Raw genomic sequence first — 27,983 nt, 5'->3', positions numbered from 1 at the left:
TGATCAAATAAGATCAAGATGGCAACAAATAAAGGCCATTGATACTTCTAATGAAAATGTTCAAAAGCAAAAGCTATTAGGCTCTACAAACAAATGTTTCCATAGTGTGTGTTTCAGGGTATCCTTTGAAGAGGCAGAAACATTGTTTGAAAAGGATTTGCTGTGTTAAGATCCTTGTGTTTTTCCTTCTGTCCCAGGAGCCCCTGAGGTGCCAACCAACGTCTGTCTCATGGTAACCAGCAGCACTTCACTCACGGTCAGCTTTCAAGAGCCTCTCAGTGTCAACGCAGCTGTAGTGACCAGATATAAAGGTACTGGACTCCAGATAGTTTTTCATTGCTCCTTCTTAAAAAACAATCCATGGTTTGGGGATCAGTTGTGCATTTTGTGTGTTTGTTTTCCTGCTGGTAGGCTGTTTTTTCATCCCATTTGCTTTTGGAGCTGAGATATTTCCATAGGCACTCACGTGCAGAGCCATGAGGTGACTGAGAGTAAGTCACAGCAAAGATGGAACCACAAGATCACGCTGTCATTCCAAGCCCCTCAATTATTATTATTAATACCATTTCAATCCTGTTTGCAGAGGGCCTGCTCTGTGCATAGCATAGGGTTGGGAGCAAGACTAAAGAATCAGCCTGGATCTAAGGAGCTTACAGCCTGGGATGTGGAACATACTGAATGGGGGAGGAATACACATTGATAGTTGTAATGGCAGGTAACTAGTGTTGAGGATTTTTAAAAAACTAACAACAGGCAAAGTGCATTGGAGGTCTGAAAAGAAAGAGGGATGGAAAAATGATAGGCTCAGAAAGACCCCAGGGTGGAGGTGGCATTTGGCTCTGGCATTCAAGGAAGGCTAGGATTTGAACCAGAAGATAAAGTAAACTCCAAGTGGAGAGAACAGTGAGCACAGATATAAAAGCCAGAGCATGCCAGGGGGACAAGTAAAGGAGAATAGGGAACATGTTGAAGATACAGAAAAGAACATGGTTCCAGGAGAGGGGATGGTTCGTGACAGGGGCCAGTGAAATGTAAGATTACGGAGTGCAACTGGGGTCAGGAGGTGAAGGTGGGACGAAGCTTGAAATCAAGATGAAAGATTTTAGACTTTTTGATGTACTCCTCAGACCATTGAATAAGGACAAGATCAGAGGACTAAAAGATGTAAGTGACAATACAATGTATGAAGTATTGGAAGATATGTGGATTTAGAATAAGGATATGAATTAGGAAGCTATTCAGGAAGGAGGTCATGAAATCCTGACCCAGCTGCTATACCAGCAGCAGGAAAGGAGAAAGAGCTCAGAGGAGAAAGATATGCTAGATATGTTATGATGATAACAAGCCAAGGCTTACATAGTGCCTATTATGTGCCAGACACTATTTAAAGCCTTTCTATGTATTAACTCTGTTTAATCTTCACAACAACCGTACAAGGTAAGTACTGTTACGATTCCCACTTTACAGATGAGAAAACTGAGGCAGTGAGGTTAAGAAACTTGCCTAAAGGCCCATAGCAGAGCCAGAAGTATCCCATTCTGTTGACTCCTGAAAGTGGTGGACAAAAAAGAAAGAAATCTATTCCTGATTGATGAGGACATAGGGAAATACCTCGAATAGTTCTACAACCCGATAAAGCTCTCCACGTGTGTTCCAAGATGCCAGGCCCCAAGGCAGAATGTCTGTGCTCAGGTCACGGCTGCCTCTTTGGGCCACAGAAATGGCCAAGTAGTGTATCTGCTTCCTTTCTCCTTCCCAGAGTCTTTCCCCAGGAGAACCTCCTACGTCTGCAAACATTACTCTGCCCACCCCCTGTAGCTTTCTCAGGATTTTCCAGATAAGTCCACTCTCTATTTATAATACTGAATTGGTTATCATTTAGGGTTTTCTGTATTATTCAAAGAGAAGGCAGCCTGGGGGTACTAGGAACAACATATAAATGTAGCCATCCAGAATAATGTCCCATAGCCGTCCTTGGAAACAGTTCCGACACTTTCTCTTGGTTGTCTCCTCCACCAAGACCTCCTGAAATTCCGAGCAAGTGTTTTCAGGCAGGGTCAGACATGGGCATTTTCCTCTCTTTCTACCTCTCTCCCACTCGGGCTTGTGATGAAGGGTTTCATCCGTGCTGTCCAACTTGACATTTTCTTCATACATTTGGTTAGTGAGCTAGCAGGAGCTAATTTATCCAGACTGTCAGCTATTTAATACTTGGCTACAATGACAGAAAATTCTATCAGCATTCACATATTAATAAGTCTCATCTCAAGAGACTAGCATTTGGGTGGGTTTGAAATGAAAGGTCACAAATGGGTTCTATTAGTGACTGGAGGAGATTAATTAAACATTATAAATCGAATTGTCTGTTGCATTATGGAGTAGGTTTCCTTGTGTTAATTTATAAGGTCATAAATTGAGTCCTTAACCTGACCACGCTCAAGAGTTATTTAAAACAACTGGCAGCCTACTGTACTCAGAGACAGAAGGACCATTTTTAAATCAGGGTTGAAGTAATTATTTAATCATGGAAATATTAGCAAAATTACCCTGAGACAAGGCGAATTATTTTGTTTGCTGTTAAAAAGAGGAAGAAACGATTGAGAAATCCACAGAATGAAATGGCAATTATCTATTTGGTTGGAGGGAAGGCTTAACCCTGCAGTATTTAGGGTTTGGCAAAAACATCTCACACTGCTCTCTAGAATTTCTGGGTTCAGCAAAACCTCAAGCCTATTTTGACAAGTGGATGTTTTCTCCCTTCGTGCTTAAGCTGGTGTTTGAAAGAAAATCTGAATCCTCTGTTTCTCACTTGTTTACACCCAACTCAGAAACATATTGTTGGGTTTTTTTTAAGAGTTTGTTGATATCTAGAAATCTTTTTAAGAGTATCTCTTTATAAGCCTTCTTCAGGCCCGGGGGCCATGCACCAGGCCGATCACCTTCACAACTTGGACATGAAAGGTGTCAATTCCAGCTTAAAACCCAGGAAACAGTTTTGAGTGAGACTCACTGGATTTTTCTGGCTGCAGCTCCTCCAAAAGAGGGAGAATGGGGCTAAGAGAGCTACTGTCTGTTTCTAGGTGTTTTCCCCATGCGTGCAAAGAGCCCTTGCATTTTTTGGTCCCATCTCACCAATTTTCAGAGTTTACAGAGCAAAACCGGAGTTATTTCAGAGGCTTTGATGCTCTGGACAATTGCCAGAACTTTGTCCTGGGTTCTCCTTACTGCCTTGGGTAACCTGCTTGACGCTGTCATTTGCAGAACATATGTCATTTCTCTGCACGCCCAAAGCAGAAAACATTTTCAAAAGTGATTTTGCTGCTTTTTTGCAGGGTTTGGGGTGGACAGGACGGTATCCTATAATAGGTGCATTATGGCATCTGTTTTCCAGCCACAGGATGAATTATATTGTAGTTTTAAAAAGCAGGCCTTGGAGCAGTCCCACTTTGGGGTTTGCCACTTATGAGACGCTACAGTGGGGGAGCCAGTGCGTGTGGGCAGCACCCTGGTTTAGAAGGTGCCCTTCTCTACCTCTTTTTCCACCTTGTTCTCTAACTGGTTAGAAACTGCCGCCCTAATTCCTCTCTACCAAGGCTTGTACTAGCAAATTATGTAACTGCCTCTTCACTTGATGACATTTTTTAAACAATTAAAAAGCATTCCTCCTTGTAGAAATTGCCAGGACCCTTTGGGAGCTGGTGGTGTATCTGTTTCTGCAAAGACCAGGTGCTTGCTTCTACCAACCACCACCTCCAGTCTCTTTCTCAGCAGGAGAGGAAGCCACAGAGTTCCAGGGAGATGCCCGGTAGCACTGCAGCTTCTAGGAGGAAGAGTCTACCATTTGCACATTGAAACCCTCAGGGCTGATCGTTTATAATGATAGTGAAAATTTGATTATGACTTGATCGCTTGGGCCATCTTTTCACAAGAGTTAAGGAAAACCTGATTTCATGGGGCTTGGGTGCACATTGTTTAGTAATTTAAATTATTATTATACCCTCTGATTGTTTTCCTCCTATACTTGTAGTTAGAAAGATATGTCTACCAAGAAAAATGCATTGCATTAGAGAATATAATTATTTTCTATGTTTAATTAATTGAACAATTAATCTGATCATAAGCATGAGATGACTACCCTCATTACCAGATTAAAGTGATATAATTCCATGAAGCAGAAAGATTTATAACGTTATTTATCTTGCTTGGGCAGGCGTAAAGTCAAAAGTTTGCCGATGAGAGCAACTACTAGGAGAGGCAGAAGAGGTTATGTCCAGAGGACATGAAACTCAGTGTATTAACATTTTTGCTTGTGAGTGAAAACGTGGAAATGAGTTGAGTGACTAAATGTATGATGGTGATAAAGAGCAGGGCCCGTGAAAGTGACAGAATGGCAACACTACTCAAGAATCATTTCTTCTAAGCGGCACCAGCCTGTATCCTCCGTCCTCGATATTTCCCCTAGTGGCTGAGTTGTCAGGATCCAGCCAGTTCACTCTCCAACCATCTTGTAAACCACCTTAAAACCTTTCTCCAATAAGATATGTTGTAAAGCTTAGCTTTTTTGCATTTTCTTTATTTAGAGAAAAAATTTAACCCTCAAACAATACATTACAGGGTTACGTAAGAGAAAAAAATCAAGATTTACCCTTCCTCAATGTCATATCCCCACCACCAAGTTAATCTCTGAGTTCAATGTCCTTCTACTTACAAATCATTTCCTGATGTATGTACACGTGTATCTACACACAGAGGTACAGTTTTGTTTGTGTACTCTAATATAAATATTATCACACTATTTGTCTAATCCTACAACTAGATTTTTTTCAACTCCACAATGCACCATATACACCATATACGTCTTTCCATGTCAATGTGTTTGATCTTCATTCTTTTTAATAGTTGTATAGTATTCTTATTCTCTAGAGTGCCATAATTTATTTAATCATTTTCCTATTCATGGACAGAGGTTGTTTCACTTTTTTTCCCTGCTGTATAATGTTGTATCCTTACATAAGCATACCTTGGGGATATTACAAGTTCGGTTCCAGACCACTGCAATAAAGCAAATTCACAATAAAGTACATCATGCAAATTTTTTGGTCTCCAGTGCATGTATAAGTTATGTTTACACTATACTGTAGTCTATTAAGTGTCTATAGAATTAGGTCTAAAAAACAATGTAATATCTTAATTTAAAAATACTGTGTTGCTAAAAAAAAAAAAATGCTAACCATCATCTGAGCCTTCAGCGAGTCATAATCTTTTTTGCTGGTGAGGAGCTTGCCTCGATGTTGATGGCTGCTGACTGATCAGGGCGGTGGTTGCGTAAGGGGTGGCCCTTTCTCAAAATAAGACAACATGAAGTTTGCCACATCGATTGACTTTTCTTTCATGAATGATTTCTCTGTAGCACGTGATGCTGTTTAATAGCATTTTAGCCACACTAGAACTTCTTTCAGAATTGGAGTCAATCCTCTCAAACCCTGCCACTGCTTTATCAACTAAGTTTATGACATATTCTAAATTTTGTGTTGTCATTTCAACAATCTGCTCAGCATCTTCACCAGGAGTATATCCTACCTCAAACAACTACTTTCTTTGCTCACCCATAAGAAGTAACTCCTCGTCGGTTAAAGTTTTAGCATGAGACCGCAGCAATTCAGTCACATCTTCAGGCTCCACTTGTAATTCTAGTTCTCTTGCTGTTTCCACCACATCTGCAGTTCCTTCCTCCACAGAAGTCGTGAATCCCTCAAAGTCATCCTTGAGGGTTGGAATCAACTTCTCCCAAATTCCTGTTAATGTTGATATTTTGACCCCTTCCCAGGAATCACTGATGTTCTTAACAGCATCTAGAATGGAGAATCCTTCCCAGAAGGTTTTCAATTTATTTTGCTCAGATCCATCAGAATAATCACTGTCTATGGCAGCAATAGCCTTACAAACTGTATTTCCTAAGTAATAAGACTTGAAAGTCAAAGTTACTCCTTGGTCCATGGGCTTCAGAATGGATGCTGTGTTCACAAGCATGAAAATAACATCAATCTCGGTGTCCATCTCCATCAGAGCTCTTGGGTGACCAGGTGCATTGTCAATGAGCAGTAATATGTTGAATAAAATCTTTTATTCTGAGTAGTAGATCTCAACAGTGGGCTTAAAATCTTCAGTAAATCATGCTTGTAAACATATGTGCTATCATCCAAGCTTTGTTATTCCATTTATAGGGAATAATATTTATAGGCAGAGTAAATTTAGCATAAGTCTTTGGGGCCCTAGGATTTTTGGAATGGTAAATGAGCATTGGCTTCAACTTAAAGTCACCAGCTGCATTAGCCCCTGACAAGAGTGTCAGCCTGTCCTTTGAAGCTTTGAAGCCAGACATTGACTTCTCCTCTCTAGCTGTGAAAGTCCTAAATGGAATCTTTTCCCAATTTGAAGCTGTTTTGTCTACATTGAAAATCTGTTGTTTAGTGTAGCCACCTTCATAAATTATCTTAGATAGATCTTCTGGAGAACTTGTTTCAGCTTCTTTATCAGCACTTACTGCTTCACCTTGCACTTTTATGTTATAGAGATGGCTTCTTTCCTTAAACCTCAGGAACCAACCTCTGCTGGCTTCAAACTTCTGTAGCTTCCGCACCTCTCTCAGCGTTCACAGAACTGAAGAGAGTTGGGGCTTTGTTCTGGATTAGGCTTTGGCTTAGGTTGTGGCTGCTTTGGTCTTCTCTCTAGACCACTAAAACTTTCTCCATTATCAGCAATAAGGCTGTTTTGCTTTCTTATCATTCGTGTTCACTGAGTAACATTTTTAATTTCCTTCAAGAACTTTTCCTTTGTATTCACAATTTGGCTAACTAGTGCAAGAAGCCCTGCTTTCAGCCTGTCTAGGCTTTCAACATGCCTTCTTCCTCACTAAGCTTAATCATTCCTAGCTTTTGATTTAAAGCGAGAGATGTGTGACTCTTCCTTTCACTTGACACTAAGAGGCCATTGTAGTGTTGTTAAGTGGCCTGATTTCAAAATTGTTGTGTCTCAGGTAATAGGGAGGCCTGAGGAGAGGAAGAGAGATGGGGAAACGGTGGTCTGAGGATCAGTCCTAACACACACATGTATTGATTAAGTTCCCCATCTTATATTGGCACGGTTCGTGGTGCCCCTAAACAATTACAGTAGTAACATAAAAGATCTCTGATCTCAGATTACCATAACAAATATAATAATGATGAAAGTTTGAAAAATTGTGAGAATTACCAAAATGTGACATAGAGACATGAAGTGAGCAAATGCTATTGGAAATTTGGTGCCGATATGCTTGGTTAGTGCAGAGTTGCCACAAACCTTCAATTTGTGGGAAAAAAAAAAAGTATCTGTGAAGCATAATAAAGCACAGTGCAATAAAACGAGGTGTGCCTGTATGTGAATGCACAAATCTTTCCACTTCTAGTTAACAATCCTAGAAAATTCTACTAGGATTATTAACTAGAAGTGGAAAGATTTGTGCATTCACATACTTTTGTCTCACTGATCTGTCTACACCTGTGATAATCCCATATAATAACTTTATAGTATATTTTAACATCTGGTAAGGCAAGTCCTTCCCCATGGTAATCATTTTCTAAATGTCTCAGTTATTTGCACACATGTTCTCTCCTAAATAAATTTTAGAATTGGCTTGTCAAGTTTAATTTTTAAAATCTCATTGGGCTACCATCATATACCTAAATTAATTTCGGGAGACTCCCCATCCATCACATATCTTCCAAACCAAGTTGAATTTTTCATATTTAAGAAAGTTTGATAATTTTCTTTATATGGGTCTGCTACACTTCCTGGTAAGTTTCATGTTGGATATATTTTATAGTTTTTGTGACTATTCTGAGTGACCTTTCTTTTTAAGCTATTCTCTAATTGGCTATTGTTAGACAGTAGAAGAGCTATTGCTAATTTTTTTTTTAAAAAATCTTTAGTTGGCTGCTTTACTAAACTCTGTTAGTAGTAGTGGTTTTTTTTCAGTAGATTGACTTGCATCTCATGAAATTTTTTTTTTATATTATCTTCAAGGGTCATTTTTCCCCTTCCTTTCTAAATACTTTTCTTTCTTTTTCAGATCTCACTTCATTAACTAGAATCGATGTGAATTCTAGTTCCCACTACATTGTAAATAGTAACTGGGATAGTAGATATCTTTCTCTCTTACCTGCTTTTATCAACATGCATCTAATATTTTACCATTAAGTATGATGTCCACTGTATGTTTCTGGTAGATACCCTTTACCAAATTAACGAAGTTTCATTTGGATTATGATTATAGATATAGTGTTGGATACAATTTTTAAATCTCCTCTGTGATTATAGCCCTTTCAGTATTTCAAAAGTCATATATTTGGGTCCTTTCTTTTAGAACTGTTGAACATTTGTCTATTTTATTGGTTTGTTTGAAGAGTTAATTTTTTTGATTTATAAAACCTATTTCTTGCTTATTTTCTACTTTATTAATTTCTGGCTTTAGTTTTGCCAATCCTACTACTTTCTATGGTTACTTTATTGTTTCTTTCCTAGTTTTGTTTTTTTACTTGAAAACTTAATTTATTTGTTCCTTTATTTTTCTTGTTTTATAATCCATGGATTTAAGGCTATAAATTTTCTTCTGACTAATATCTTGTTCATATCCAAAAAATTTTAAATGCAGTGCTGTAATTATCATTTATTTATAAATAATTTATAATTTGTTTCATTTCCACATTAACCAGTTTTTAGATGAGTCATTTTAAACTTCTAAGTGGCCATATATTTTTGCTATATTTTTATCATTAATTTCTAATTCTATCATATTATAATAAGAAAAATTTTAAATGTGAACTGTATTCTGTTGAGATTTTTTAAAATTCTTACTTGTGTCTAACTGATGAATCAATTGTATATGTACCATAGTTGGTGTTTGAAAAGAATGTGTAAACTCTTTTGGGTAAAAAGTGTGAATGTGTGTGTTGTTTAAATCCCCCGTTTTTTTTCTAAAGTATTTGTCCCTTTGATCTTTGATCTCTGAGAAGCTGCTTTATTTGTCTTGCTTAATGCTATTTGCCTCAGTTTTTATTTTGTTTGTAATTAAGCTTGCTATCAGTATGTTTCCATTTGCCTATCTTTTCTGTTCTTTTATTTTCATTCTTTCCCAGAATGCAATACATTCATCTTATAAAGAGTATATAGTTAAATTTATTGACTCAATCCGAGCGTCTACCTCGTTTTATATATACTTTTGAATTTTGTTTGTCCACAGTGACATAAGAATGAGATTAAAAACCAAATTTGTACTGAAAGGTTTACAATGAACAAACAAGTAATTTGCTCCATTCTTCCCACCTTTCGCCTCAAAGCCAGCCACTTTTAACTACTTTAGTTCTCGTGTTACCTGTCTACTTTAATTAATATGTTCGATGGCTCTTTCTCTTTTTTTTTTTGATATCTTTTTTTTATTAGTTTCAGGTGCACAAGACAGAGTAATACTTAAATGTTTATCATTTATATCCCTCACACTGTGTGAACCCCCCTGCCCCCATCCACTATCCCTCTGACATCACACAGAATCTATCGCTATTTCTTGATTTATCAATTGCAGGTCTTTCATATGCAATTATAACTATAACAGAAAAGAATTTAACTCTTTCATAATACCATACTCACCTATGTTCCCTTATTTCTTAACATAATTGTATTTCGATATTTTACTTAAGTCAACAGTGTTTCTACTGAGTGTATAAGTCTTTGACATTGCAAAGTCAAGTAGTGTACTATAATTATATTTCCTTTCCTATATATTTTCCTCAAATCTCTGATTACCTTTTGCTTTTTGACTCCCTACTTGCCCTTATCTCACTAGAAATTCATTTTCAATTATCCTTTCACACAGTACCTCTTTTCTCAACAGTAGTACATATTTTCCTCCCAGAGGACTCTCTGCTCCTGTTCCACTGTATAATAATAACTCATTAGGTTTGCATTAGGGAAATTCAAATTGAAACCACAATGAAATAACGAAAAATTACTACATGCCTATCAGAATAGCAAAAAAATTTAAATAGTGACAACACCAAATGGTGACAATATAGACAAATCAGATCACTCATATGTTGCTGGTGGAAATGCAACATAATATAGGATCTCTGAAAAACAGTTTGACAATTTCTTTAAAAAACTAAAGATGCAGCCACTATACATCCTACCAGTGACACTATTGGGCATTTATCCCAGTGAAAAGAAAACGTATGTTCATATAAAAACCTGTACACAAATGTTTACAGCAGCTTTATTTGTAACAACCAAAATCTGGAAACAATTCAGACGTCCTTGAATTGGTGAATAATTAAAGAAACTGTGGTACATTCATGCCAGGGACTATTACTCAGCAACAAAAAGGAACAAATTATTGATACGCATAACAAACTGGATGAATCTCCAGAGAATTGTGCTGAGTGCAAAAGCCAATCCAAAAAGACTACATAGTGTGTTGTTCCACGTGTATAACACCTTTGAAATGACAAAAGTATAAAAATAGAGAACAAATTGGTGATTGCTACATATTAAAAGAGGAAATGAGGAGAGAAATAGGTATCTATGGCTCATTTCTTTGTTTTCTAAGCTAACGGATGTATTTTAAAATACTTTGCTTACCTTCTAAAGGATTTGGAGAGAAAAAAGGTGGAAGGCATGTGTGTCAATGTAATATCTTGATCCAATCTCCAAGTCACTTCTCCTCCTTTCCCAGACTGTGTGCTCCGTAAATGGGTCCTAATGCTAGTAATATTAGCCTAAGCCAATATACTTACAAAAGTGTATCTGCTATTTCAAAAAGTCATGTAAGTTACATAGGGACAAACATGAAACTGGGTTTTTTATATCATCTGGTGAAGGATTATTCCTGACACTGATCTCTTCTTCTTGTGGTTATATTTGGAAAATCATAGATTCATAGAGTAACAAGGAATTGGGGAATATGTGAGTCTGCCCCGAAGGTATGAGTTCCTTGAAGTAGAAATCGTGAGCTTTTCATTTTCCACCTAACCTCTTACAAGCAGGAATTGGCTTTCTTTCTGTTCTTAAAACATTTCCACCATTGCAGGACCCTTGCATGTGATGAGCCCTTTGCCTTAAACACTGCTCCTTCCCATTCCCTGCCCTCTGATTGTTCGGGGCTCTATTAAACCTCATTTCTTCAGAGAAGCATTTTCTAAGTATTTACTATAAATCAAGCCTGTTACACTCGTAAGTTCTAGCATGCCTTTCACCTTTTCTTCAAAGTAATGTTCACAGCTTACAAACATCTATTTATTCCTATGGCATATTTTTAAAATTTAAATGGATTTCTTTATCATCGAGCTTGTTAGAGTCTCTAATAGCTAGTATATCCAATAAATTATTTTCCAAATTTAATTTGACCATCACTGGATTTTTATGGGAATAATGCTTTATGGAACCCTGAGAATATTTAAAACAGGAATTCTCAAACTAAGTTGCCCATTAGAATCTCCTTAGGACCCATGTCAGGGTCCTTTCCAAGACCAATCAAATCTGAGTCTTTGCAAGTTGGGAACCCAAGCACAGATATTTTTTAAGAACTTCCAAGGGATTCTAGCATGCAACTGTGCTGTGACTGTGCAGTCATCTTTTTAATAACTGCCCCTCCCATCAGACTGTAAGCCTCAGCTGAGCAGGGACTTTACTTGGCACAGGGCACAACATATATGTAGTAGGTACTCAATTAATTCATTGTGAGTCACAACAAACATGGTAAACACCGTTCCCTTGTTTATGAGGCTTAGAGGTTATTGGGGAAATGAAAGCTCACCAACATAAAATTCACTTCACAGTGTAAGGAAAATAAGGCCTGTCATTGACCCAAAGTGTGGAAGCTGGAGTTTTTCACAGGCTTTGTCCAACACCCTCTTTTATTGAATCTCGCCTCCCATCCCTTTGCTTTATAAGGAGTGCACAGTTCTTTTCCCGGACCCCCTCCCCTCGTCTTCAGTTTCATCCTTCTGCACTGTGCTGGCTCCCCCAGGCTTGCTGTCTTTAACACACTCGCCACTGGAACGTTTCTGCAAAGGTGATCACATCAGGGCTGAGTAGAGTGGCTTATTTCTTCCTCCTCCCCCTCACACACCCCTCCGGAACTTTGGAGCCATGAAGCCTCCTGGCGGAGAGGGAGGCCCACCAGGCAGCTCTTTATTGCCATGCAACTGTGAGATTCCTCCCCACACTTCCTCCTGGGGAAAAGTCAGCCTGCCAATAGAGATTTAACAGTGGAGCAGTGCATGGTGACGTGCCAAAGTCCCCCGCCACCCCACCCCAACCATCCCCATCACCACCTCACACCGCCATCCCCACCCCCGGACTGAACAAACTGTATCACTTACCCCCTGGGAGACTGGCAGTTGCTGAGCCCAGACGCCACAGGGGCTGGTTAGTTTCCAGTGGCCACAGAGGCAGGTCTCCACTCAAGGCGCAGCTCTGTCTGTGACTGCTTAACTGAGCACACAGCTGGTGCTGCAGATGATGAGCCACTTTCTGGGCCACCTTCTCCCCTCAGAGATTTTCTCTTGATTCTTTTTTGGCCAGATCCCTTTGCAGCATTATAGTTTGTCAATAGCCCGCGACTGCTTTCTAGAATTTCTCTCCAGGAGAAAGTGTGTTTTTCTAAGAAATAGGTGTTCTGCCCTGAAGCCTAATTTCATGTGAGGGCCCAAAAATGAAACAAAAATAATCACTCTCAAGTCTGGAAGCTAAGCGGCCTCTCCCTGCTGTGAAGAGTGCTTCCTTTTGGGAGGTGGGAGCGGGGTGGTCCTTTGTGATTCTTAAATAAAATTTTTCCAAGTAGAAAAAGAATGTATGCTCCTGGTATCAGCCAGGGTCCCAGCAGAAAACAGAAGCATACTCTGCTTGAATTTTCAAGAAATTTTGGCAAAAGGTTTTTTTATCACAGAGGTGAGAAGAGTTCGCAAATGGGCAAGGGATAGCAAGGCACACAGGACTAGCAACTTTGGGGAGCTGTCATTACCCCTACTCTTGAACGGGGAACCGGGTGGGGAGGTTGGGGGGTGAGGGGGAGGGAAGAGTCGGAGTGAGGGCACCAGTCAGGAGTTGCTGTGTGAAAGGACACACCCATCCCCAGACTGAGGCACTGGCTGAAGCCACCCGGAGGCCTAAGGGCGAGGGGCCCTGGGTGATACAGTCCATACGGGCCTCCTGGAGACACAGAGCTGGACAGCAAAGGTCACGGAATATTCTGGGGTGAAGAGAGGATGGAGGGACAAAAGGAAACCAGTATAATAATTATAGAACATAGCAAAACACAGAAATTTTGAACAAAGCAATCAATTACTCACCCTTAGTCCTACATCCCAAAAAAAACCTACGGCTTAAAGGAACTTGCTAAATGTTTTGATGTATCCATAATAAAGTTGAGACCATACATTTAATGATAATGGTGAACATTTGTCAAGCCCATACCACCTGCGAGGCATTGGGTCAAGGTTTTACAAGCAATGCTTCTTCTAACCCTCACGCAACCCTACGGAATAGGTAGATTATTCCCCTGTCCTTACGAAGGAGCAACCTAAGGCAAAGAGGGGACCTTACTGCAGCGATGCTGAAGTCCAGGCGAACCTCAGTGGTCAATGCCAGAGCCTCTGCTCTTTGCAACTATGCTGTACTCCCTCCTTTTCCACTTCACTTTTGCTTTGAAGCATTGTTTTAATCTATGCATAATATCACATGGACTACATCAATATGCATTTTTCTCTCTTTTGATTGTTGGCTATTCAAGTTGCTTCCAATTTTTTTTCCTATTATACATCCTGCCATGAACATCTCTACATTTAGAGTTTTTCTTGAAGTTTGGAGTATTTCTTTAAAGGAGAGTTCTGCTAGTTTTCCCCATTTTAAAATCAGCCTTGATTTTTCTGTTGAGTCAAATAGTTGTAAATAGCTAAGGGTGGACATGGGAAATAATATTAAAGTTCTCCAATTCTGTCAGTCAACTCCACTCCCAAAGAAAAGAAAAAGAAAATTAATAAAAGTGGAGGGGAAGAAGCATAATGAGTCAAGGAGCTCTAATTTTAATGAGAAAGGGCATGTAAAGAGGTTGAAAATTGATCACCCCTGCCTGATCCCACCGCCCCAGATGTGAAAAGGGAACAACACGTCCATGAATGATGAGCACGGAGCACGCAGGAGATGCTGCATCCACATTCACCAAACCTAAGGCAGTGAGATTGCGTCTCTTCTATCCTAATCAACCATTTCCGCTTCTGATGAAGTGTGTGCCCAGGACTACACCGATGGATAGAAACAATTCATCAAGAGGACTTAGGTCTAAATCAACAAGAAAAGGGAACGCTTGTGCACTGTTGGTGGGAGTGCAGATTGGTGCAGCCACTATGGAAAACAGTACAGAGGTATCTCAGAAATCTGAAAATGGAACTACCTTATGATCCAGTAATTCCACTCCTAGGTATCTATCTGGAGAAATCCAAAACTCCAATTCAAAAATCTGTATGCACTCCTATGTTTATTGCAGCACTATACACAATAGCCAAGACATGGAAACAACTGAAATGCCCATCGGTCGATGACTGGATTAAGAAGCTGTGGTACATTTATGCAATGGAGTATTACGCAGCCATAAAGAAGAAAGAAATCTTACCATTTGCAACAACATGGATGGACCTAGAGAACATTATGTTAAGTGAAATAAGTTAGTCAGGGAAAGACAAATACCATATGATCTCACTTATATGCGGAATCTAAAGAAAAGAATAAGTGAATGAACTAATCAGAAACAGTTTTGGAGACAAAGAGGAAAAACTGAGTGTTGCTAGATGGACGGGGGGTGGGGATAAGGGGGAAGGTGAGGGGATTAGAAAACAGTCGGTAACCACAAGATGGCCACGGGGTTTTGAAAATTAGTTTGGGGAACGTAATCAATAATGTTGTAAAGATTTTGTAGGGAATCCAATGGACACGTGTCTCATTTGGGAGACCATCTCAGGGATGATGTAGATGCCTGATCACTGCACTGTACACCTGAAGCTGAACAATAATGAATGCCAACTATAATTTTATATATATATGTATATATATGTATGTATATACTTACAAGAAGCGGAGTGCAGCATTAGGAATAGAGACAGTGGAAATGTAATGGCTGTGTGCGATGTCAGAGGGATAAGGGATGGGGGAAGGGGGTCCACACAGTGTGAGGGATATAAATGATAAAGGTCTAAGTATTGCTTTGTCTTGTGCACCTGAAACTAATTAAAAATAAATAAATAGATAGATAGATAGATAGATAGATAGATAGATAGATAGATAGATAGATAAGAGAGAACTTAGTTCAAACTGTTCACTGCCAAAGGAAAGCTGTCCATGGACAAAAGAAGAACTTAGGCTAGTCTACAAAACACTTTAAATTCTAAAATTGTGCACTTGGTTTAAGCAAGTTCTTCATCCTACTCTTCAGTACAGTAATTGATGAACCCCTCAAGGAAAATAAGATAAACTATTTTCTAAAAGAGTACTTAGCTTCAATGGCAAGTGTTTTTCAGCCTCTTGATTTGTCTGTTCTTTACAAGTGTGTTAATTGTGGCATGGTATAAATTAACTCTGCGCTCCACAGTCTCTTGGGAACCCAGGATTTATGAAGGATGGTTTCATTGCCAACTTTGGTAGCAGAGCACGGGTCTGCACTAAGGTCATTATATGGTGCGAGGAGCATTGGAGGGTTAGCCAGGAGGCTGCTGTCCTCTAGCACTGGTTCTACTTGAACTAACTAGGTGACCTCCTTGCGTAAGTCACATTTCCCTTTTGAGCCTCAGTTCTCGCCTCTGAAGAATTGAGGGGATAAGACTAGATCAGTGGTTTTCAAACTGATGCATGGAATCGTAGGTCTCCACATAGATGCCTTAAGGACAACATGGTAGGGCAGGGTTGGGGTGGGGGGAGCACTGGGAGGGTTCCCAGTCTCTATAATCTAAATAATTAGGTCTTCCTAATTCTTTCAGAGCACTATGTATTATAAGTTTCCCTTATAGTCTTTTTCCCAGATTGTAATTACATCTTTATCCATATATCATTTGTTTGATATCTGTTTCTCTTTCTTGACTATATTCTCCGTGAGGCCAGGGCCCCTGCCTATTTAGTTCACCATTATAAACCCAATGATAAGCACGGTGTCTGGCAACATGGTACATGATTATTTGTTGAATGAATGAATGAATGAATGAATGAAAAATGAATTTACACCTCTTGTTTCCGATCCTGGAAGTGCTTATAAACATGGAGATGATTAGTTTCAGTAAAGTACATGCAACATTTTCCTCCTTCTCTTCATTATTAAACCAAGTGAAAAGAACTATCTCTGAGTTCTGACTTGGCCCTGGCTTCTTAGAAACCGTATAACAGTATATTAAGCAGAGAAGTTACAACTTCTCTGACTTTTGGTTTCCTTTTCTATAAAATGACAAGTTTAGTCTATGATCTCTCCATCGCCTTCTGCTCTAATATTCTATGATTTTTTGATTGTGTCCATTTTCAATCCAAAGAAAGTTAGATAAAGCTGAAGAGCCTGTGTAGACTTAGAACTCAGTAGCATAGAATTAATCTATGGGAACGGGCAAGCTCTCTAGTGAAGAGAAATATTCAAAGAGCATCTCTGACAGGTGTAACTATGAACAGGCAGAAACAGGACTAAGAGGCAAGTCCTCACCCTGCCACCTACTAGCTTTGTTTGTGATCGTGGGCAAACATTTCATCTCCTCTGGGCTTCAGTTTCTTCATATATAAAATAAGAACAGACGTACTTGTTGCTGCTGCCCATGTGATATTATAAGGATCAAAACAAATAAGGTAATGGAAGTGAAAATGCTTTGTAAAGTATAATGTGTACTATGTCTTTAAGATAATGCCATCATTATTATTAGGTTAACAAAAAGGTCATAATATTAACATAATAGGCCAGTGGATTAAAAACGAAAATCCATAAGTAGCTCTAAATTCAGGAATTTAGTCTAAGATAAAAGTAGTATCACATATCAGTGGGGTAATGATGTACAATTTAGTAAGAAGGCCTACTGGATGGAAAAATAAAACGTAACTGGATTCATGTCTCACAGTTTATTCCAGGATAAATTATGAAGGGATTAGAGATTTCAATGTAAAATTAAAATAAAATCCTAAAAGTTCTAGAAGAAAACCTGGGAGAATTTTTTTTTTTTTTAAAGATTTTATTGGGGAAGGGGAACAGGGACCTTATTGGGGACTTTATTGGGGAACAGTGTGTACCTCTAAGACCCCTTTCCAAGTCAAGTTGTTGTCCTTTCAGTCCCAGCCGTGGAGGGCACAGCCCACCCGCAGGCCCAGTCTCCACGGCCAGCCGCAGGGGGCGCAGCCCACCTGGGAGAAATTCTTAAAGAAAGGCCTTTATAACCATGGCTCAAAATCTAGAACAAATTCAACCTCATTTTTTAAAAACATCTTCAGCATAAACAACATAAAAAAGATGAGATTTCATACAACAGGCATAGATTCATCTTTCTAATATTTTGACATCTATAAGAAAAGATGAAGGAAGGATACTTCATAGAGAAAGAAACACAGATAGCTCCTAAGCATATAAAAGGAAGTTCAACTTCTCTCATTATAAAAGAAATGCAATGTCAAACTAATCTGAGATACCACTTTTCACTTTTTAGAATGGCAAAAATCCAAAAGTTCTTATACTATAGCTTAGACTCTAGGGAATAGTCATTCTCATGTAATGCTGGTAGAAGAATATTTTTATGACCCTTAGGGAGGGCAGTTTGGCAATAACTATCAAAATTGAAAATAACATTTGATGTAGCAACCATTATGAGGGGTATTTATCCTACAAATACATTTAGAGATGTATGAAATAAAATATGCACAATATTATTCATATCAGCATTGTTTTTAAGAGTACATTGTATCACAGATGGTTGATTAGAGTAGACTACCGATCAATAGAGAACTAGTTAAAATAAATTTTTCATACACATCTATATACAGCAGCTGTAAGAAAGAATGTGGCATCTCATTATATGTTGATATGATGAGATCGCCAAGATAAATTAAGTTTTAAAAAACAGTTTAAAAGAGTACATATAATATGCTATCTTTTGTGTAAAATGGGGGGGGGGTCTATATTCATATTCGAGTATGAATAAAGAAACTCTAGAAAGATATGTAAGACACTAACAACAGTAGATACCTGTGGTGGAAGGACAAAGCTGGGAACCCGGAAGATGGCAGCCAAGGAACTGAGGGTTTTTGAACCATATGGATCTATTCAAAACATTAAATTTAATAAAAGGATCAAAAGAAAAAGTTCATGGGATACAGAGGAAACATTGAGTCAAAAGAAGAAAAAGCAATAGAAAGAGACATATCAGACAGAAAACTACTGTGAAAAGATGGCCTTTACAGAAAAAGCAAGGCCAGGTGGAGAGACACTTCTCATCCGATGCCCAGAAAATGCTCAAGATGATAGACGAGAATAAAGGGGGTCAAATATATGGCGATGGAAGGAGAACTGACTTTGGGAGGTGAACACAGAATACAATATATAGATGATGTATTATAGAATTGTACATTTGAAACCTATGTTGTTTTGTTGACCATTGTCACCCCCAATACATTTTAATTGAAAAAAAAAAGAAAAGAAAATGTTCAGGAGACACCTGAAAGAAAAGAGAAAGAGAACCAGATTTTTCTGTAAATTTCCAGTGTGTCTTCTGTATTGATAAACAGGAGAGAATAATACAGTAAGCTAAAGTGGGCAAATTATTTAAAATCTTTCAGGGAGAAAGAAAAACATAGCTGCTGCTGTAATTTCTGTGACCATAGAGGGTGAATTTCATGGAGCAGGCTCCCATACTATATGAAATAACAAATTTCTCCGAAGGAGTCTTTTGTAGTGCTTATTTAAGCTATCAGGAAAGTGAAGAGTCTTAAATGACAAGAGTGTTTACATATTTAATTTTTGTGTAACACTAGAACCATAAAAGCTCTCTCTTTGAGATGGGGAATATGTGACACATGCAGTTAATTTCCACATTAAATTATTGAATGAAAAATACACACATTATCCATTGCGACTCCAGGATTAGGTCAGGTCAATTTTTATTGCTTTTGGCGAAGGGCTTTTGTAAGACTTATAAGGCTAAGAGCAGGTACAGTGTGATCTTTGGTATAAGTTATAGAGTTAAAATGAGGTTCTGAGTGGGAAAATACTTAGCATTTCAGAGGTGATTTCATGAAAGCCATCATGAGACTAGCACATCATTGTGTTGATCTAACGGGGATTTTATAAGATCACTTTAGCTCTGGTTTCTGAAACTGCCAGGGTTCATGTATCTGCCTGACAATAAATAACCAAGCTTTTCCAGATTGATCTGTAATGGGTGCTAATTTGAATTACCCCCAAGAAGTTTCTGGCATGGGACCAAATAAATATGGCAAGGGGAAAAAAGGGAGAGGACATTTGGATGATTCTCTAGCTCAGGGGTCCAAAAATAAACATTTAATGGGGTAAAGGTGTCTAATAGTATCTGCCTTCAAACCAGGACACAGGCATGAAATCTGCAAAGGGTTTAATTATTCTATTAGAGTAAAGAAAATTTATATCTGATAAAAACAGTCTACCAAACAGGGCATTTTGAACAAAGTGCTATCCATTAGATGGGTTTATGAGAGAAATGTAGTGGAAGTGTTAGCAGTAATAGTAGGAAATATTTATTGAGCTCTTGGTATGTACCAAGCTAAAGGCTTTGTATGTTTTATCTCATTTAATCCTCTTGACAATCTTATGAGGTAAGGTCTATTCTGTTCCTCATTTTTCAGAGGAGAAAAATTAAGAAGTTACCCAAGTTACACACTAGTAAGTAATAGCGCCAGGATACATATTCCTCCAAAGGGATTTGTATTTATTCCTCCAAAGCCATCAGGATTTATTCACATGGCAGTAGGAACAGGCTTTTACGTAAATGAGACTTTCAAATGAATTGTTCTTCCCATGAAAACCTCTAAAATTTTAGGCATTCCCCCAAATAATTTTATAATCGTTACATATGGAAAGCATCCCATTCACAGGCTTTTTCTATACATTTGAAAAAAATATATATTTAGTTTTAAAATAAGGAATACAACATTAACAGAGACAAATAAAATGAAAAATTTGCTAGTAATCAGTGGTACCAAGAAATTCGTTTTATTTTTCATATTCCCTTCCACATTTAAGTCCATGACCCACTTTGCATTAATTTTTGTACAAGGTTTGAAACTTAGGGTAAAGGTCTATTCATTCATTTTTGCCTTTGGATATCCAATTGCTCCTGCTCCATTTGTTGAAACGGTTATCTATTCTCAATTGAATTGCACCTTTCTCAAAAATCAGTTGGGCATATTGGTGCGGCTCTAATTCTGAAATTTCTTCTGCTACAATGACCTTTGGTGTCTATCTTGTCATCAATACCACACAGTCTTACTTACAGTAGCTATACCATAAGTCTTGGAATTGGGTAGACTAATTCCCCCACTTTATTCTGCTTTCTTAGAATTATTGTAGGTATTTTAGTTCCTTTGCTTTTTCAATATAAATTTGAAAAAGGCTGTCTGTATCTACAAAAAACTCTTGCTTGTATTTTGATAGGTAATTTGTCTGGGCATAGGATTCTGAGTTGACAGTTATTTCCTTTCAGATCCTGGAAAATGTTATTCTATTTCTATCTGAAATCCATGTTTTCTGATGAGGAATGCACTATCATTTGAATTGGGTTTCTCCTGTAGCTCAGGTGGTGCTTTTTCTTATTGCATTCAAGATTTTTTTGTCTTCAGTTTTCAGAAATTTGACTGCGTTGTGTCCGGGTGTGGATTTCTTTTGTTTGATCCTGTTTGGGATTTAGTCAGCTATTTGAATCTGTAGATTTCTGTCTTTTGCCAATGTTGGGAGGTTTTCAGTCATTATATTTTAAACTACTTTCTCAGCACTGCTCTCTTTCTTTTCTCTATCTGGTACTCTACTGACGTGAATGTTAGATCTTTTGTGATCATCTTACAGGTTTCTGAGGCTCTGTTTATTTTTTCAGTCTATCTTCTCTCTGTTTTGCAAATTGTGTAGTTTCTATTGTTCTTTCTTTTAGTTCACTGATTTTTTTCCATCCATTCCCTTCATTCTGCTGTTAAGCACATCCACTGAGCTTTGTGTTTCAGTGACTGTATTTTCAAGTTGTTCAGTTTGCATTTAGTTTTTCTGTATACCTTCTATTATTTTTGCTAAGACTTTCTACTTAACAAAGGCTTTCTTACTTAGCTTAGGCTTTTTATTTTTTCATTTGTTCCAGGCAAGTTTGTAATTGCCTCTTGAAATATTTCTTTTCACAGATGCTGAATTCTAATATCTTTGTTACCCTGATGTTGGCATGTATTGATTGTCTTCTTTCATTCCTTTTGAGACCATCCTGGTTCTTGCTTTGCTGAGTGATTTTCAATTGAAAGTTGAACATTTTCATATGATTTTAGGAGACCCAGGGTATTTCTTCAACCTTTTGTTTGAGCTAGCTTTCTCTGATATCACTCCAGTGTTTTTCAGTTGTATTTAGCAGGAGGAATAGGAAAAGGATGTCTATTCCATCTTCCTGTAAATTCTAGTTCTCTCTGGGTGAGATTTTAAGGTTATTGCAATCCCGCTGCTTCCTTGGAATCTCATAGAATGGAGAGACAAATGGTCAGTTGCAAATTTAAAAAAAAAAAATTTGAAAGCATTTATCTTTTCATGTTTTTAAGTAACACAATCTCATGACTTCCTCCTATTCCCTTGATACTAATCATTTTTAATTACTGTCGTCAAACCCAGTCTGAAGGAGGAGAATCTTTCGTTTTTGTATCAATTAACCATGTCCATAGAATCCACTATGCTGATCTTTTAGGAGCTGGTGACCTTTGTAACCAGGAAGGATGCCAGTACTTTGGACGACATCATCGTTTAGTTCTCTCTTTATGTTTCACCTGGCATAAATATTTTTGAAGTAGGTAACAGAAATGAAAGCTTTCACTAATCCAATAATCTTACATTGATATCTGTGAACCCCTCTTCTGTTTCTTTTTCACAAAATCGGTGAGTTGAATGTGAGTTTTGAAAATAAAGAATCTGATTGCTCTTTTCCTGCACCACAAAGATAATACGAGAGAGTATCCCTGCTGGATCCATATAAAAGCTTTCATCATTTTCACAGGTGTCTTTATCCTAGTCTACGAGTGATTTGTACCTCTGTTAATTCATAATAGGAACCCGAGTTTAACTAGAATGTCTCAAAGAAAACAAATGGAGGAAATAAGGTTTGCAAACACACGTAGGGAGATAAAACTCCTTTAACTTATGTGATAATTTTCAGAAAGAGACCCAGGTTATTATGATGATCCAACTAATTGATCAATACAAGAAATTTAAATGTGTAGTTGTTGATACTTAATAAAAAGTATGCTTTTAGAAGGTTCATATTGAAAATAATTGTAATAATTGCAGTCACTGAAGAAAGCATCTAGACACTTTGTTGAGATCTGACTCTGAGATTGTTCCAGTCTAATTTAACTTCTGATATAGAGCTAAAATGATCTATAGTAAATACAGCTTGAAATTCTTTGTAAAAGTGTTTTAAATTATTTTCTATCTTACTTTTAGTCCCCTGATACTTCAGCAGTTCTGAGCTGGGATTGGTTGGATTGGAGTGGTTGGATTTCCCCTGGTTCAAGCCTACGTTTTAGAAGCCATAATCAAATACTAAGAATCTATTGATCATAAGTAAGCTCTGACCCACTACTGTGGAACAATAAAAACCTGAATATGTTTTAACATAAATGGAGGTCTACTACGCTTTCAGTCATAAAAATGGATCCACAGTTACTTCAATAATATGTAACTTAAAATAAAAATAACTGAGAGAATAATAACCAGTGAGCAAGAGAAAAGCTGGGCCAGTTTTGAGAGTTGAAGCCCCAAACAAAAGACTATCCGTTTTCTTTGCCCTGACACATCTGCTTGTTAGAACTGAGAATCGATTAGAATTCTCCCAAGTCCATGTTGTTTTCTTTCTCCAAGGAGTAGGGTTTAATATAGTTTTGTCCGTGCAGAAGGAAAAGCACTTCCTACAGGTTTCATCTTTCCTACATGACTGTTTCATCAAATCAAGATATACCCCTGTACTCTGCTTGCTTTGTTAGTTAAATAGAGGGAATCTAATAAATTGTATTTGAGTGGTTTTCAATTGGATAGTTCTAACTAGAATAGAAAGAGTTTGCCAAAACTTTCCCTGGATTTCCAAGTAAATTCATTTGATCATTATTAAATAGTTTCTAAAGGTATCCTTTTAAATGATTGCTACCTTTCTTTTCTGACAATTTTATTCTTCTATGTTTAAACAGTCGAATCTATTTGACACTGTGCTGGCAAATTCTTCGTTATTTGGTAAGGAATTAACAAAGCTAAAGAATGTGTTTGTGTTGATTTGATGTTCTTTGAGATCAGAGGATAAAGATTTGGTCTTGTGGATATTTTGCTCTATTGTCTAACGTAATTCTAGAAAATCAAAACCCAGTAAAAGTTAACAAAAGAATTTGGATTTTTTTTTTTAAACTGGTCTTCAGAGGTGACCCTTTGTTTTAAAATATTAAGAGTAAAACAGAGTGGTAAAGAGGGTCAAATAAAAACATTATACTTTTTAAAAATATTTTAAAGTTTTAGAAAATATATAAAATCGATTTCAGGAAAGAGTTTTACTTACAATGGTGATTAGATGAGATCTAAAAAGCAAGAATAAAATCGTAAAACACTAAGAGCCATGTAAAATGTGTATAATAAATAGTAAAAAGAAAACCCCAGGATTCTGGAAATTAATAACCAAAGAAAAGTAGAAATCATCTGGCCCAACTTATTCTTTTAAAACTGAGGAAACTGAGACCCAGACAGGTGAAGGGACTTGTTCAAGGCCACAAAACTATTTGGCAGAGCCAAGATAAAAATCCTAGATTCCTGCTCCCAATTCACTATTATTTCTCTGGTTTCATACCTCTTCCCAAGTAAAAAACACCAGAAACCACAGAGAGACTGAAGCCTAGACTAGCAACTTCAGGGGTTAATGCACCTAGCCCATAATCTGAGCAATTTGTAGAACTGAGGTGAGATTTCTTGAGTTTGCAGACGTTGAGAATTCTCAATAAGAGGAGCTTGTTCCGCTCTGATCTCCCTGGGATTAGAGTAACATGCTGAGGGCTCTTAGACCCTTGCCACTTCTGCTGACATCAGAGGTTCACACCTCAGCCCTCAGATCCCTGCATTTCTAACTGAGGTGGATCATGGGAACCAACAATCAGTGCATGGCCACAGCCCACTGGCCCTCTCTCTCCAGGACTCTAGTCATGATTTTAAGAAACATAACTTCAAGAGTCTGATTTTGCTTTTTATGTGGGTTCCCTTTAAGCATAACCAGATTTATGTGGTGATGACTACAAGGGTCCATATTCCTTAACATGCAGACAATCTTTTCATAACCTGGCCCTAACATACCCTTCCAGCTTTATGTCTCACCACGTGTCATCTTACAGTCTAAGGCTAAAACCACAGAGCGTTCCTCTTGCTTTGGACTCAATATATAATCTCATGCTTTCATGCTGTTGTTCCCTCTGCACGGCATGCCCTCTCTCACCTTCTACCAACACCTAGACTGAATAGATAGATGGCTGGATGGATGAATGCATGGATGGAAAATGAATGAGGAAATGGATGAATACACTATAATCTGGAGAGCACTAGAAAAACCTGCGATCTTAAAGTAGCTCCAGCTCCCATTCAAAGAATTAAAATCAAGCCCCTACTATTTGAGGAGTCTCAGCTTCCCTGCTGGACCACACAGGTGTTGTGATGATCAACTATGAGGTAAATTGCAAATAGTTTAAATGACGATGATGATACTGAAGTTGGAGCAGTGAGGTTGTCAAAAAATTCCTTTTTGTAATGTTAGGCGAACTCAAGGTTATCTATATAATGTTACGCTTGCTGACTTGCATTCTGATACAGTTTTCTGAATGGGAAAGAGGTGAAATTATACCTAGGGTTCAGGTAATTGTGCATGGCCCTGGATTCATCAACGGAAACATATGCACGTATGCAGCATATATGGGAAACCATAACTCATTAGGTTTGCAGTAAAGGAAACAAGCTTGGGAATGCTGTAGTAGAGATTAAAATCCTATGGTGCCTCTTCTGACTTCCTCGCTTAACATGAAAATACCTTGGGGGAAAACAAACAAATAATGAATTAACCTAAATACACAAATGTAAATAGTCTCAGGGCATGTCTTTATGCAATTAGCCATTGTTCACACTCTGATGTAAATTATCATTGGATATGTCTTTAATTTTTAATTAGAAGTTTAACTTCCTCTGTGACAGCTGGGTTCAGTGTTTTGATAATGGAGGAAGTCAGGGAGGTAATTTTAGAAGCTTGGCACAGTGGTGCAAGAAAGTAGCCTTCTTTAGAGGAATGCGGTGACTGAGTAAGGAACATGTAGCCCCTGTTCTGGGTGGAGGCCAGAACCAGAGAGAGAGAGAGACCCAGGAAAAGGGAGTTAGATGGTTCCAAGGACAACTCTTAACTGCTTCACAATCTTCGTCTACTGATTCACTTGATGCACCTTCAGTGAATACGGAACAAGCCCAAGAAAAAGGAACTCAGGCTCTAGAATACTGATTCCAAACCACTATTCTCCCTTTGAACAGCTTGTGGCCACAATGGCTCTGCCTGCCCAGGAAAAACACAGAATAAAATAGATCGAAGAATGTATTTATGCACAAAGCCAGTGTATTTTATCTACAATTTCAGGACTGGCAGACGCACTCTGAAGCCAAGCCTTAGATTTTGTAGAGGTCCGTGAACTCTGGGTTAAGGACCCTGTGATCAGTGAATATTTGCAGGTCCTTCCAAAGTTTGTCAGGTATTTTTCATGTCATTATGTCATTTAACAACCCAATTAGCCAGATACCCTCTCATTTTACTCGTGAGAAAACAGAAATGTCAGCCTGGTTTGTCAGAGTGTATTTTCTATTTTTATCTATATGGAAAATACCTGGAAGGAGAGTCAAAAACTGGTGTCAGTGGTTGCCTCTGAGAAAGAAGCTAAGGGGCAATATAACCTTTTCTAAAAGTGTTGTATATTTTCTAAAAGTGTTTGTATACTTTTTTTTAAATGAAAGTTATCAGATCTGCTACTCTTAGACCTGTATTTTTATCTCTTTCAATGGGTGAAATAATGAGTGCACTTAGAAAATTCAGATATTTCCAATGTTGTCTGAAAAATGCAACCTTTTCATACAAATTCATAAATCACTTATAAATCATTTATCTCCTAATACTAGTCAGATAATTTATGAGTAAATTATAAATTTTAAAAGTAAGTTTCTTTGCAGCATCTTAAGATAGCATCTTGCTAATATATGATGCTTATTTATGTTTGTAACAAATGTTTTATTGGGTCTCCTTGGCTTTTTACTTGCAAATTAGTTTTCAGTAGAAGTATTGGACTGTGCAGTTTTATGCCAGATTTTTTGACACAGTAAATACTAAAATAAATAACTTTCACTTCTTCATTCTCCAGTTCCAGACAGCATTTAGCCAAACCTCCTTGCCCCAATATACAGACACATTCCCAACTATTTCTTCTCTTGACATGCTACTATAATTTTTAGATAACTAAACAATCAGGATCTAATGTTTGTAAATGCTTTTTAAAAATCAAAACCCTGAAGCCTGAGATGTTCATTACTTTTCTATTTTGAGGCTCAAAGAGATGAAAAATGGTAAGGACATTTGTAGGCAGTGAGGATACTGAACACCTTGATGTGAGACCCTACCGTGCGAAATAATTTGAAATCAATTATTGGGTGGTGACCGTTGAGTGCTGGCAACACTCAATTTCAACCATGACCCAACTCCAGCAGGTTTTTTAGTTTCTATTAAAAATGAAAGAATATATTCCATAAAGGGGACAGCCAAAGCAATGTAATTATTGTCAGTTTCTGCCTGGACTCTAGCTTTTGCTTTTGTTGACTGCTGAAGCTCAATGGCAGGTCTGGAGACGCAAAGGTGAACTTCAAAGCGAGTCCTCCGCCAGGTTTTCCACAACGAAAGAGACCGTGTTCGGGTCTAGAACTGCAGTTGTCCAGGTTCCCCGAGTCCAGGCCCTGTCCCAGGAGGGTGAAAGCGACAGGGAGTCCACGCTGCAGAGCTCTCTGGGGTCTGCTATCAGCACAGCCGCAGTCAGATATGTGTCTCAACCATTTGTCAACACCAGCCAGCAGTTACTCTGAGGAGACTCGTCTTCGTGACTGGGTTGAAGTAAGATTTGGAAAAAAAAAAAAAATGTGTAGAAAGGTCACTGTTCTCAGGTATGCCAGACCTTCATGGGAATTCTAAGTTATCTGTGCACAGTGTTGGTGGTGAATGAGCTGGGCAGACCACCTCCAAATATTATAAATCATAGGCTCTACAGAAAATAAAGAGGTTTGGGGCCGTGTGTCACAAAGGCAGGTGGTACCTATAGGAATTGAAGCCGGGAAGTATACAGCTGAATTGTGATACCCGCACCTATTAGCCGTCGGGAAGTCACTGAAACACTAAGATCAGCTCCCTTACTTGAAATATAAGAGTAAGAACTAACCTAGCAGAGCTAGAGAGATTTAAATGCCTGCCTTGACCCTCATGACACCAACACTGGTCATCAAATGAAAACATGACTGATCATGTCATTCTTCTGCTCAGAAACCTTCACTGGCTCCCACACAATAAAAACTAACCCTCAGCATTTCATTCAAGGACTTTCACGTGTCGACCCATCCCTCAGCCCCCATATCCTGCTTTCCTTCG

The 27,983-nt window shown here is 38.1% G+C and overlaps 1 protein-coding gene across 4 annotated transcripts in view; it reads left to right on the top strand.

Moving 5' to 3' along the window:
- Positions 1-27,983, top strand: part of ANKFN1 (ankyrin repeat and fibronectin type III domain containing 1) — a 377,306-nt gene that overhangs the window by 258,866 nt on the left and 90,457 nt on the right. For all 4 annotated transcript variants that reach the window (XM_081027455.1, XM_081027454.1, XM_081027452.1 and 1 more), the window contains one exon: positions 198-311. In XM_081027455.1, the coding sequence (XP_080883581.1) occupies positions 198-311 (114 nt within the window). The remainder of the gene's footprint in view (positions 1-197; positions 312-27,983) is intronic.

The sequence above is a fragment of the Rhinolophus hipposideros genome, assembly GCF_964194185.1.
Source record: "Rhinolophus hipposideros genome assembly, chromosome: 20".
NCBI lineage: Eukaryota > Metazoa > Chordata > Mammalia > Chiroptera > Rhinolophidae > Rhinolophus > Rhinolophus hipposideros.
This window is presented reverse-complemented; position numbering and strand designations above follow the sequence as displayed.